The sequence below is a fragment of the Streptopelia decaocto genome, assembly GCF_964273445.1.
Source record: "Streptopelia decaocto genome assembly, chromosome: 1".
In the NCBI taxonomy this organism is placed as follows: domain Eukaryota; kingdom Metazoa; phylum Chordata; class Aves; order Columbiformes; family Columbidae; genus Streptopelia; species Streptopelia decaocto.
This window is the reverse complement of record NC_138663.1, coordinates 912,432-925,736: the sequence shown is the minus strand read 5'-3', so window position 1 is coordinate 925,736 and position 13,305 is coordinate 912,432. Positions and strand designations below refer to the sequence as shown.

The 13,305-nt window shown below is 65.2% G+C and overlaps 1 protein-coding gene across 4 annotated transcripts in view; it reads right to left on the bottom strand.

The window, feature by feature from the left end:
* Nucleotides 1-3,124: 3,124 nt before the first annotated feature.
* Nucleotides 3,125-13,305, bottom strand: part of SBF1 (SET binding factor 1) — an 85,339-nt gene continuing 75,158 nt past the window's right edge. Inside the window, exons 26-42 of one of the 4 annotated variants that reach the window (XM_082076201.1) lie at nt 11,901-12,108; nt 11,186-11,382; nt 10,956-11,093; nt 9,771-9,863; nt 9,447-9,524; nt 8,724-8,908; nt 7,779-7,955; nt 7,008-7,109; nt 6,740-6,925; nt 5,973-6,099; nt 5,765-5,895; nt 4,992-5,225; nt 4,485-4,595; nt 4,099-4,310; nt 3,904-3,991; nt 3,684-3,815; nt 3,125-3,531 (exon numbers count right to left, since the gene is read on the bottom strand). In XM_082076201.1, the coding sequence (XP_081932327.1) occupies nt 3,433-3,531; nt 3,684-3,815; nt 3,904-3,991; nt 4,099-4,310; nt 4,485-4,595; nt 4,992-5,225; nt 5,765-5,895; nt 5,973-6,099; nt 6,740-6,925; nt 7,008-7,109; nt 7,779-7,955; nt 8,724-8,908; nt 9,447-9,524; nt 9,771-9,863; nt 10,956-11,093; nt 11,186-11,382; nt 11,901-12,108 (2,498 nt within the window). In that variant the 3' untranslated portion in view covers nt 3,125-3,432. The remainder of the gene's footprint in view (nt 3,532-3,683; nt 3,816-3,903; nt 3,992-4,098; nt 4,311-4,484; nt 4,596-4,991; nt 5,226-5,764; nt 5,896-5,972; nt 6,100-6,739; nt 6,926-7,007; nt 7,110-7,778; nt 7,956-8,723; nt 8,909-9,446; nt 9,525-9,770; nt 9,864-10,955; nt 11,094-11,185; nt 11,383-11,900; nt 12,109-13,305) is intronic. The other 3 variants (XM_082076202.1, XM_082076203.1, XM_082076204.1) reach the window with 3 other exon arrangements.

The following is a 13,305-nucleotide window of genomic DNA, read 5'->3' as shown; positions in this document are numbered from 1 at the left end:
TCCGTTCCTCCTGTCCTTCCCCCCGGCCAGGACACCACCACGTCGCCCTGGCTGTGCCGGGCGCCTTCTGCTGGAGCGTGTGAGCTGCATTCTGAGAAAGGTCAGACCCGTGGCTTCTAGTGCCAGAATCTTCGCATCCTCACCCCGAAGAGAGCGGGTGGTGCCGCTGAGGCTGCAGGAGGTGGAGCGGGGCTGGGGTCCCACACCCCCACCCTGTTGGCATCTGCGCAGCTTGGGCCACGTTTCAGGACTTGGCGATGAGATGTGGGGGGTTTCTGAGGGTCCCGGTCCCGGCGGCTCCAGCACCAGGAGCAGCTTTGGGACGCGGTGCAGTGGCAGCAGGTGCTGCCCGGGGGGGGCTGGCCCAGGGGAAGCAGCCGCGGTGGGGAGGGGGCGCTGGGCACCGGCACGGCTGGGTTAGGTTTGCGCCCAGCTCTGCGCCGGTGCCCGTCCCTGCGCAGACTGGCGCGGTTTCCACACACATCGCTCCGTGCAGCTCGGCAGGTCCCGTCCTGCGCCCGGGGGCTGGCGCTGGGACCACCGGTTTGCTCGGCAGGGACAGGCACGGGAGCGGGGTCAAGGTCACGTTGTGTCCCCGGGGACATTCACTGCAGCCCAGAGCACGGGCAGGCACCCGCGCACCCAGCAACCCTGGGCTGAGCTGCGGTGACACCGCGCTTGTCAGACCAGAGGGACCCAGGGAGCAGCAAAACCTGCCGGGGTGAGAGGAGCGGGTGGGACAGCACAGGACAAGGGTCCCCGTGTGCTCCGGGGAACAGGGCCCAGCACGGCCACCGCTCGGTGCTGCGCCAGCGTCGCGCCAGGAGGAGCCGGCCCGTGCCGCTGGGGACAGGAGCTGAGCCCCCTGCGGTTCCCGAGCACCGGAACAGCTCAGACCCGGAACGGCTCAGACCGGGGACGAGAGCTGAGCCCCCTGCGGTTCCCGAGCACCAGAACAGCTCAGACAGGGATTGGCTCATCCTGGGGACAGGAGCTGAGCCCCCTGCGGTTCCCAAGCACGGGACCGGCTCACCCCGGGATCGGCTCACCCCGGGACCGGCTCACCCGGGATCAGCTCACCCCGGGACCGGCTCACCCCGGGACCGGCTCACCCGGGACCGGCTCACCCGGGACCGGCTCACCCGGGATCAGCTCACCCCGGGATCGGCTCATCCCGGGACCGGCTCACCCGGGACCGGCTCACCCGGGATCAGCTCACCCCGGGATCGGCTCATCCCGGGATCGGCTCACCCCAGGATTGGCTCACCCCAGGACCGGCTCACCCCGGGACCGGCTCACCCCGGGACCGGCTCACCCGGGATCAGCTCACCCCGGGATCGGCTCACCCCGGGACCGGCTCATCCCGGGATCGGCTCATCCCGGGATCGGCTCACCCCAGGATTGGCTCACCCCGGGACCGGCTCACCCCAGGATTGGCTCACCCCGGGACTGGCTCACCCCGGGACCGGCTCACCCCAGGATTGGCTCACCCCAGGACTGGCTCACCCCGGGACCGGCTCATCCCGGGATCGGCTCATCCCGGGATCGGCTCACCCCAGGATTGGCTCACCCCAGGATCGGCTCACCCCGGGACTGGCTCACCCCGGGACCGGCTCACCCCAGGATTGGCTCACCCCGGGACTGGCTCACCCCGGGATCGGCTCACCCCAGGATTGGCTCATCCCGGGATCGGCTCACCCCGGGACCGGCTCACCCCGGGACCGGCTCACCCCGGGACCGGCTCATCCCGCCATGGGGAGCCAGAAGGGCACGTCTTTTTTTTTTTTTTTTTTATTAAAGTCAGTTAGTTTTCTCTTTATATAATAACCTTTTCCTCTAGGCACAATACAATACAAGGACTCTGTATGTTTGACACAATGTACAGAAACGTCAATAATCTACAACTGCTCAGGTAAGTTACAAAAACCTCCATGTTACACCAGCTACCTGCCACAGCCATTATTGTACAATAAAACAAAGAGGGGGCCTGGGGGTTAAGACTGTACAAAGGTCTCTGCACTGAAATAAAACATTGTACTCCTTAAAAACAAGACAGGTAGACGAGCTGGCCGGGCGCGCGGAGGCGGCGCTGCCGGGGGTCCCGGCGGCAGCGGCTCCTGAGCCGCCTCGTGGCGCCACTTTGGGCTTCCCAGGCGCGGGGCCACCGTCCCCCCCCGGCCACAGGGGATGGACACGGCGCTGCAGGAGCCGTTTCTGTACCAAGAGTCCCCCTTCGCACCGACACCGTGACAGCGACAAGCGGGGGGGGCAGCGGGATGTGCAGCCCCAGCGACGCCGCGCTGCTGCGCCAGGGCCGGGGCAGAGCACGAGCACGGGGGACGGGACACCGGGCAGGGAGCCCCGGGGCGCGGGGACACGGGCGGCGCTGTGCGGAGCCCCCGGTGCTGCCCCCTCCTCCCCGGGGGCGGGAGGGCTCGGGGGTGACCTGTGCAAAGAGCGGGTGGCGCCGCCGGCACCGCTGTGCCCAGCCCCGGCCCAGCCCCGGTGTCACAGCCCATGGGACCCACGGCCACAGCGGCCCCGGCTGCAGCCGAGCGGGACCTCTGGTCCCTTGTCCTGCTCGACCGTCTCGCCTGGTCCCCCAACCAGGGGACAGAAGGAACTGAGGAGGCTGCAGAATTTGGCACCTCCCGAGGGGAACGTGCCCCCACCCAACAGTGGAGATGGAGCCTGTGCCCCAGGACAGGGAGTCCCTTTGTCCCCGCCTAAGCAGGGACACGGAGGCCACATCCACATCCCCCCTGAGACACAGAGCCCAGCGCCTGCAGCGCCAGCGTCCCCGGGCAGCCGCACTCGTTCCCGTGCCAGTGGGACAGACGCGTCGGGGCTGGGACGCCGTGCGCTGCTGGCGGGGGGACAGTGGCCGAGCAGGACGGTCCCTCCACGAACACCCTGAGCTGCAGGTCCCGGGGCCAGGAAGACGGGAGCGAAGCGCAGGATGCGCTCGGGCAGTGGCACCGGGGGGGGAACGGGGCCGGTTCTCCACGGGGAGGCTCAAGCAGACGTGAAGCCATGGGGGAGACTCTCCAGCAGCATGGGGGGGAGAGGTTTGGGGCTGCCGACCCCCCCGCTGCCGCAGAGCCCGGCGTGGGGGGCTCAGAGGACACAGTAATTACAGGGCTCAGACAGCCGGGAGGACGGAGCAGGACAAGCTCCCGCCCGCGCCCCCGCCTGCGTCAACGCGCGGAATCGCTCACACCACAGTCCTACCACAGTGCAACCCCCGTCCTGCCCCGCTGCCTCCGGGGGGCGCGGCCGGGCCCCAGCGCCGCACGCCCGCGGCAGAGGGGGAGGACGGCGACTCTGCTGCGTCAGTCCCAGCGCGGCTCGGACGTGAGCCCGGGCTCGGCCGCTGCTCCACGCGCCGCGGCCCCAGCGCTGTGCCTGGAATCGGGCTCTGCTGAGCCGGGCTCACGCGTCCGACAAGCAGCTCTGGATGCGGTCGATCCACTGCTGGGCCAGCTGCACGTCCTGGGCGCAGAAATTGTAAACTCGTTTTGTCGTCTTCAGCTGCAGGGAAGGAGAGGAGAGGGGGCTGAGGGGGCTGCGCCTGGGGAGCCAGCGGCACCGCGGCCCCGGTGCTGCCGGAGCAGCCGCCGAGCTCCGCGCGGGGCCACGGGCGCCCGGCGCCGGACACGGAGGCTCCGCTCGGCTCCACTCACATCGAAGAACGCTTTCTCGTCCACCGTCTTGGGGGCCCCCATGGTGGGGGTTCCTGGGGTGATGGACTCCACCTCGGCCAGGTCGATGACCCCTTTGCACTCCGTGTCCATCCGGCTGTCATAGTACCGCAGCTGTGGAGAGAGCGGCCGCGCCGGCGTCAGAGCCCGCGGGACGGACAGACGGACAGACAGACCCCGGGGCGCACCCGCCCCCCGGTACCTGGTGTTTGGTTTTATCCAGCACGAACCAGCGAGGCTTCCAGGGCTTCATGAAGGCGCCTTTCTTGTACAGCGACCCCTCGTAGGACCTGCCGGAGCCGGGCAGAGCGTCACGGGGGCAGGAGAGGGATGGGGCCCCGCGCTCACACACCCCAACGCCTTCCCACCCGGGAGAGACCCCCGAGCCCCCGCCTGCCTGTTCTCGCTCTCCGACATCTGGAACTGGCTGTAGAGCGTGCTGGTGCTGCGGCGCCCGCCCTGCTTCCCGCTCGACGGGGTGGACGTGCTGCTGGTGTCGCTGTCCAGGCTGAGGTTGAGGGTGGAGCCCACCCCGCTCTCCTGCAGGTAAACGCCCAGCGAGCGCCGGTGGTGGGACAGCCCGGAGGACATGAGCAGCGAGCTGGGCGTCTGCGGAGCACAGGGCACAGCGTGAGGAGGGGACGGCACAGCGCCCGGGGCCCAGCACCAGCGCCCGGGGCCCGGCACCAGCGCCTCCTCATCCAGGCTGTGGGAGCAAAAACCCGCGTTGCTCAGGGCGCCCTTGGGCAAAGCCAAACCCGCAGCCCCGCACGCCCCACGTACCCGGCTGCCCTCCTGGCGCGCCTCGCTGCGCTGGGAAGCCTTCACCTTGTCCCACGTGTCCTTCCAGCGCTCCGGGACCTGCCCCAGCTCCATCTCCAGGTTCTGCAGCTCCTGGGGAAGGTCCAAACTGCACATTAGGAAACGGTTCTTCCCCAAAGGGCTGTGGGGCATTGGAACAGGCTGCCCAGGGCAGTGCTGGAGTCACCATCCCTGGAGGGCTGGACAGACGGACATGAGGTTCTCAGGACATGGGGCAGGGACAGGGTGGGTTGTGGTTGGACTCCAGGATCTTGAATGGCTTTTCCAACCAACATGCTTCACAATTCTGTGATTCAGGCATCACCCCAGGAGGGGACAAGACCCCTGGGATCACTGTCCCTGTCCCAGGGCTCAACCGTCGCAGCCCTGAGCGCAGGGGGCAGCGTCCCCAGGGGACACCACGGGGAGCCCAGCCCGGGGCCAAACACAGCAGCGCCGCGCAGCCGATGCCGCCGCAGCCGCGCTCACCTCCAGCAGTTTGGAGATGGCGTCGGGCTCCACGCGGCCGCGGTTGTCGTAGCAGGGCCAGATGATCTTGCGCTTGGTCTGGGGCGCGCCGGCGTCCTGCCGATCCGCCTCCTCCACGTGCTCCGGCTGCCCCTGCGCCAGCTCCCAGTCGTAGGAGGGGCCCTCGGACAGCGTCTCCTCCGTGTAGTAGTCCCACACCTTCAGGTTGGAGATGTTGCTGTACGGCCTCAGCACCTGCGGAGGAAGCAGCGGCGCCGGGTTCGGCCGGGCAGGGGCTGCCTGTCCACCCGTGCAGCCACCACACCCCATGAACCCCGCTGGAAACTGCGACCGTAACCGTATGTACATCCTCAGTTTTAGGTCAGTCTGCTCCTCTAACAAAGAGAAGAGGGACTTGAAAAACATGGAATCACAAACTACAGCCACTGCTGCCCTTGCAGCTTTAGACATTTAGAAGCCCCACAATTGGTTGAGTCTTGCTTTAAAACATTATCTCAAGACTGTTGGACAAAGAGTCCTTTAGCTGAACATTGCTCACTATACACTAAAATGATCACGTAACCAATATGCAAATGTGCAAGAATTGGCTCTTTAGGATGTGAACGTAGTGCTAAGATTTTGTATAGCACGGCTGTTACTGGTGTGCTGACTTACTCCAGCACCCAGACCTGCCCAGCTCCGTAATAACCAACACCCTGTCTCCGTGTGCTCTATTTGTCTCGTGTGTGCACAGCGGGGAGGAAGAACCTGCTCTGGGACCCCGGAGCTCTCACCTCCCCGTCCTCGGGGGCGTACATGTAGTTGAAGAAGACGGGGGCTTTCTTGTTCAGCCGCTCGATGTAATCCCAGATGGACTTGTAGACCTGCTGGCTCTTGCGCTCGCCCTTCTCCTCGTACAGGAGCCCTGCGGGGCGGAGGGGACGGGCGTTACGGGGGCCCGGCGCCGGGCTGGGGCCCCCGGCGCCCCCACGCCGCCCTCACCCAGCTCGATGCGCTCGTAGTCCGAGTCCAGCAGGAAGGTGCGGAACCGGTTGGAGATGTAGTGGTAGCTGAGGAACTTCAGGTAGTACTGGCTGAACTCGAACTCCATGGGGAACTGCAGGTGGATCTGCGAGGAGCAGCGGGTCAGGGCCCGGGGACACACACCGGTGGCTCTTAGCACACGGTGCTGTGAATTACTGCCTCAAAGCTCGACGAAATAATATGGATTATTGTCCCAAAGCCTGCTGGCTCTGGGGGACTGGACAGGAACATGCTCACTCGTGCTGCCGGCTTTTTGTGGAGAAAGCTTATGTAAACTCAGGAAACGCGTGATCACCGTGAGTGGCTGAAACTCAGAGAATGCTTAAGGCTTGCGTAAGCTCAAGTGAAGCTCAAGCTGTATCAGCCACCGACATCTGGGACGAGACCGGTGCCTTGTCCAGGCAACGCCGGCCACCAGCTGCAGTTAAAGCCCCATGACAACACGTTTGTGGGGTCACTCACCACTGGGACCTGGAACCTGAGGGACAGGAGACAGCGCTGGATCCGCATGCTGCTTATCGCACGCTCACCTTCTTGAATACCTGCTTCATTTTCCTCCTGAATTTCATTACTCTCTCTCTCACTACTTTCTGCGTAATTGTTGTATTGAATAAACCAGCTCACTCGGTGGCGTTTAAGCTCATTTGTGTCTTAATCTCACTCTTGGGATCACTTCCAAACCTTCCTGAACCCCAAACGGGACCCACGTGGTGCTCGGAGCTCACCTGATGGACACAGTCCAGGAACTGCAGGAAGATGGGGGCGAAGCCGCTGCTCTGGCTGGCCAGGGTCTGCGCGCCGCGGTGGCTGAAGCGGTGGCCGAAGGACAACCACTCCTTCTCCACCAGCAGCCGGAAGCCCTCCAGCGTGCGGTAATACGGGTCCGACAGCAGCTGCACCAGGGACACCACCTGCGGGGACAGGGCGCTCGAGGGCTCGTGGGGGACAGACGGACATGGCAGGCGCGGCGCCGGGCGGCCGCGGGGCTCCTACCTGCGTGGTGATGTCCCAGCCGTCCTCCAGGCTGACCAGCACCGAGGAGCCCGTGTCCAGGAGCTCCACCACCAACACCGAGATCTGCAGGATCTTATGGAGCTGCCAACAGAAGGGCGCAGAGTCATCGGGGTGCAGGGAGCTATCGGGGTGCAGGGAGCTCATCTGCTGGACGCTGTGCAAAACCGGGCTGAGAGAGCTGGGGTTCAGCTGAGGAGAAAAGCTCCGGGGAGACCTGAGAGCAGCCTCCAGCACCTAAAGGGACCTGCGAGAAAGCTGGAGAGGGACTTTTACAAGGGCAGGGAGGGACAGGACAAGGGACAATGGCTTTGAACTGAAAGAGCGGAGATTATGATCAGATTTAAGGAAGAAATTGTTCTCTGTGAGAATGTTGAGAGCCTGGCCCAGGTTCCCAGAGAGGTGGTGGCTGAACCATCCCTGAGACACCCCAGGCCAGGCTGGACGGGCTCTGAGCACCCTGAGCTGCTGCAGATGTCCCTGCTCATGGCAGGGGGGGCACTGGATGGTATTTGAGGTCTCTTCCAACCGAAACCATCCCACGATGATTCTATGATTCTCCTGGAAGCAGCATTAGGGGCTATTTATCCTCATTCCTCTTACACTAACCTTGCTCCATGCCAGTGATGCTCTGGAGGGGGCACCCAGACCCCCCTCGCACTTTGCCATTAGGTTAAAGCAGATGCCCTCGAGCGACAGTCACCGGCAAAGCTCCTGCCATGGGGATGGACCAGGCCCTGGGTGACAACTGACCTGGGACAGCCACTCGGACTCCTCCAGGGACCGCAAGTAGGCGACGCTGGGGTCGGTGGAGGGACAGCCCGGCACGCAGGCCTTCATCAGCTTCTTGAAGCTGGCCTTGACCTGCCGCACGTCGAACACCTCGATGGGAACCAGCTCCCAGTGCTGCAGCGGGTCCGGCTTCACCCCCTGAGCGAGGAGAGCATCACGGAACCATAGGATCATGTTGGCTGGGAAAGAACCTCCAGATCACCGAGTCCACCCATAACCCAGCCTGTCCCTGCCCCATGTCCTGAGAACCTCCTGTCCGTCTGTCCAGCCCTCCAGGGATGGTGACTCCAGCACTGCCCTGGGCAGCCTGTTCCAATGCCCCACAGCCCTTTGGGGGAGAAATTGTTCCCACATCCAACCTCAACCTCCCCTGGCGCAACTTGAGGCCGTTTCCTCTGCTCCTGGCGCTTGTTCCTGGGGAGCAGAGCCCGACCCCCCTGGCTCCAAGCTCCTTTCAGGCAGTTCAGAGATCAGAAGGTCTCCCCTCAGCTCCTGTTCTCCAGCTGAACCCCCCAGGTCCCTCAGCCGCTCCATCACACTTGTGCTCCAGCCCCTCCCCAGCTCCGTTCCCTTCTCTCCACTCGCTCCAGCACCTCAAGGCCTTTCTTGGCGTGAGGGGCCCAGAACTGCCCCAGGATTGGCGGTTTGTCCTCCCCAGGTCCCAGCACAGGGACGGTCACTGCCCTGGGCCTGCTGGCCACACCAGTGCTGGCACCAGCCAGGATGCTGGTGGCCTCTTGGCCACCTGGGCACACGCTGGCTCATGTTCAGCCGCTGGCACCAACACCCCCAGGGCCTTTTCCAGCCGCTCGTCCCCAGCCCGTAGCAGTGCTTGGGCTCCATCCTGCGCTGCCCTGCACAGCCCGGCCACCACCCGCCCCGCATGGGGGCTGCCACCAGGGTCACCTTGAGCTGTGACTTGTCCCCGATGATGTAGAGCGAGGCGCGGTGCTGCCGCAGGAAGGTGGCCTCGGCGGGGGCGCCGTTGTGCTGGGTCCCCAGCAGGTCCTTCCCTGCCAGGCGCGACCCGATCTCCATGTTCAGGGCGTAGCTGCTCATGCGCCCGCTGGCGCGGATGCTGCCCCACTTCCCTGCGAGACACCCGGCGTCAGGGGGGGCCCGGCCCACTCGTGGGCTGCACCGGCACCCATGTCCCCCACCGGGCTGCTGGGGACAGCTCGCCAGGAGCGTGGTGGCCGAGCCGACGTCACCCCCAGCCCAGCGCCCCGGGAGCACATGCCAGGAGGGTGCTGGGAACCAGGTTTGCTTTTGCTCCTTCTCCTGGCTGGGTGCTGGGGGCATCTCCTGCCTGGGGAGCATGGAGACCAACCCCGGCGGCTCCATGTCCCCTCACCGCGCTCCAGCACCATGAGCTGCCCTGCCCTGCCAGCCCCGGCCACCGCTACCAGCACCAGCAGCCAACAAGGAGCCCAAAGCAAACCTGAGGGGATGCGGGAGCAGCTGGGACAGCCCGGTACTCACCGCTGGCGCCGCGGCCGGGCCGAGCCGAGTGGCAGAGGCATTAGTGGGCGGAGGTGGGTGTTACTGGGGCATTAGTGGTGTGAAGGGTGGGGTGTGTGGGGTCAGTCGGGCAGGTTAGCACCCGTGTGGGGGCCAGCGGTACCGTACCTCGGGGCGTCTCGCGGCCCTTCGGCGACACGCACTTGGGGGTGGAGAGGGTGATGACCCGAGCTCTGTGAGCGAGCCCTGAGAGCACAGGACGGAACAAACCTCAGCGAGAGCCCGGGGAGCGGGATGAGCGAGCGGAGCGATGAGGGGGACGGGAGGATGAGGGCGAGATGGCTGTGGGGTGCTGCAGCGGGTCCCTCCCGCCCCCCTGCGCTGCCCCACGGCCGGAGCGAGCGGGGAGCCGGGGACGTGTCTACTCTACGGCTGCTGCCCGAGCCGGGCCCTGGCGAGGCCACGGCGCAGTGCTCGCCCGCACGTCCTCACCTCCGCGGCTAACAGAACCGGGCCCTTCGTCCTTCCCTCCCATCACCTGCTTCATGAGCGATCCCAGCTTAGGCTGCCTCTTGTCGGAGAAATCTGTAGCACCAACACAACGTCAGCTCCGGGCCGGGCTGGGCTGCTCCGGGGCCCTCCCACCGTGTCCCCCCAGGCGCTCGGGACGGAGGGAAAGGGCCAGACGGCGGCAGCAAGCGGGAGAGCAGGGCTCCAGCGCGCGGGAAGCACCTTCCAGCCGCGGCCACCGCAAAAGGCACCTGGTGCGGCAGCGTGAGGGGCTCGGCCCCTGCAGCTCTGCCCCGGGGGTTTGGCAGCGGGGGCATCACCCAGCAGCCCCGCAGCCCCTGCGGCTCTATGGACACCGTATGTTGGGTCATCGGCTGCTCTGACCCTCCCGCCTTCAGCCACAGCCCTGGGCACACCCCCCAACACCACGGGAGAGGCCTTGGGGGCTTTCGGCAAGTCCCCTCCTCCCCAGGCTGGGGGAGCCCCGGCTGGGACCCCCACGGTCCCTCTGGCCCTGGTCACCTCTGCAGCACCCACAGGGTGGAATGGCTGGGACAGATGATGGGTGACAGTGGGACATGGGGGGGCAGCCACAGGCGGCTCTGCCCAGAGAGCGAGGGAGGCAGAGACTTACCGAGGCGTCCTGGGACAGACCGCGGCACCGCTGGCACAGACGGTGCCGAGAGCCCGGCTACCAGGGTCCATCCCCCCCAGCACCAGCGTCCCCACTCAGCCGGGAGCTCCCAGCGCTCGCAGCTGCAGGGCTTCCCAAAAACCATCCCCACCACCAGCCACGGCAGCCCAGCTGGCACTGGGAGCTCTGGAGAGTGCACTGGGAGCTCTGGAGCGCATGGTGGGAGCTCCAGAGAATGCACTGGGAGCTCTGGAGAGTGCACTGGGAGCTCTGGAGCGCATGGTGGGAGCTCCAGAGAATGCACTGGGAGCTATGGAGAGTGCACTGGGAGCTCCAGAGAATGCACTGGGAGCTCTGGAGCGCATGGTGGGAGCTCCGGAGAGCGCACTGGGAAGGTTCTGCTGCTTCCTCCAGCGTGGGGGACATGGACAGCAGCTCACCCACCTGCCCGGGCGCCAAGAGGGCAGCAGGACTCCTGGCTGAGCCCCACACAGCAGCACCAGCCCCGCGACCCCCCGGACCGCGCTCCTCACCTGAGCTGCTCATGTGCGCGGAGGTGAAGCCGCTGAGCGTGTTGCGCCCGCCGGCGTCGGCGTAGTGCGGCATGGAGTTGACCACGGCCTGCAGGTACTTCTCCTGCTCCAGACTGGTGGAGTCGGTCTGCGAGGGGCCTGCCAGCAGAGCCACCAGCGTCACCGCGCTGCCACCGGACCCGGGGCGGGGTCTGCACCCCCGGCGCGGCGGGGGCGGAGGGGACGGGCACCTGCGGTGGGAGCGTTCTGGGACTTGAAGAGCCCCACGACGCCCTTGCCGTGCAGCCCCCCCGAGCGCAGCAGCACGGCCTTGGTGCGGGAGTTGCGCCAGCACACCACGGGGAAGCGGTTCTGGCGGTAGCAGCGGGAGATGCGCTGGATCGTGTTGTCCTGGATGCTCTGGGGCACGATGAGCAGCCCGGGGTAGCTGCGGAGAGAGCGGAGGCTCTGCAGGGCCTGGCGGGACCCAGCGCCAGCCCTCCCACCGCTCCACACATCAGGAATCACGGAGTCACAGATGATTTGTGTTGAAGGGCCCTTCCCAGCCCCCCCAGCCCCCCTGCCATGGGCAGGGACATCTGCACCAGCTCAGGGTGCTCAGAGCCCGTCCAGCCTGGCCTGGGATGTCTCAGGGATGGTTCAGCCACCCCCTCTCTGGGAACCTGGGCCAGGCTCTCACCACCCTCAGGGCAACAATTCCTTCCTCATGTCCGGCCTGAATGTCCCTCCTTTAGTTTAAACCATCACCCCTTGTCCTGTCACAACAGGCCCTGCTCACAAGTCTGTCCCCATCTTTCTTATGGGCCCCTTTTAAGTCCTAAAAGGCTGCTCTAAGGTCTCCCCGGAGCTCCTGGTCTCCAGCTGAACAGCCCAGCTCTCTCACCTGTCCCCCAGCCCTGGATCACCCTGGTGGCCCTAAGGACCCCCTGCTGTCCCGGTGCTCACCTCCGGCAAATGGCGTACATGCGGTTGACGGTGGAGATGCGGAAGGGCTCGTTCTTGGAGCGGGTGAGGCTGCTGCTGAGGGTGCCCAGCCCCAGGCGCTGGTAGTCGCGGCAGCAGGCGCGCTCCACCAAGTGGTTGATGGTCATCTTGTCCGAAGGTTTGATGGTGGTGGTGGGGGTCAAAGTGCTTCTGTCCATCTCTTCAGACACTGCGGGGACAAAGCGGGGTGTCTGGGTCTGTCCCCTGTGCAGCCAGAGGGGACGGCGGGGCTGGAGGCACCTCCTGATGGCAGAGACGGGACAGGGCAGGGACTCCATCCCACCACTGTCACAGAACAGATTTATTTAATGCTTTCACATCACTTGACCCCACTGAGAGATGAGGAAGAGCCCAGCACAGGTCTGTCCCCAGCTGCTCCATCACACCGGTCCCAGCTGCGCCCTCGGGGGACAGTAACTCCCAGGAGAGGGGACAACAGGGCGAGGGCTCGGTCCCCGCCAGGTGACACAGCCCATGGGGGCCGCCCTCCCCAGCCACTGCCCAGCACTCCTGACACGTTCCCCAACGTCAGAAGCGGAGAACAGCGGATCTCAAACATCTCCTCCGGTCTGAGCCCAGGTGATGCTTTTGCTGATAAGTGAAATGATGGACACAGCGGAGAGTCGCGTGTTTGGGGCAGATGTTGAGCTGGAAAGTGCTGCAAACAAACCAGGGAGCAAACAGGACGAGCAGAATCCCAAGTGTCTCAGTGAACAGAAGACACAACATCAGCCGTGTCTGACGGACCAGCCCCATGTGCTGGAGCGAGGGGTCCCCACGGACACCGCTGCCCAGTGACACCGTAAACCCGTCCACCGCATCCTCTCCGACAGGTCACCCGGGAAGGGTGACACCTGCAACGGGAGGACTCCTGTCCCTTCCAGTCCTGTGTGACTCCCAAACCAGTCAAGCTCTTCTCATATCTGACCTGACCTGCCCTGTGCAGCTTCAACCTGTGACTTCATCTGAGGAGCTGAATCACAGAATCGTTTTGGCTGGAAAAGCCCCTCAAGCTCATGGAGTCCAACCATAACCCACCCTGTCCCTGCCCCATGTCCTGAGAACCTCATGTCCATCTGTCCACCCCTCCAGGGATGGTGACTCCAGCACTGCCCTGGGCAGCCTGTTCCAATGCCCCACAGCCCTTTGGGGAAGAAATTGTTCCCACATCCAACCTCAACCTCCCCTGGCGCAACTTGAGGCCGTTTCCTCTGCTCCTGGCGCTTGTTCCTGGGGAGCAGAGCCTGACCCCCCCGGCTCCAAGCTCCTTTAGGGAGTTCAGAGAGCGAGAAGCTGAGGCCGCAGAGCACAGAGCTCCCTCCTCTCCACCTGGTTCACCAGGTCTTGGGGGTACATGGAGCTGCTG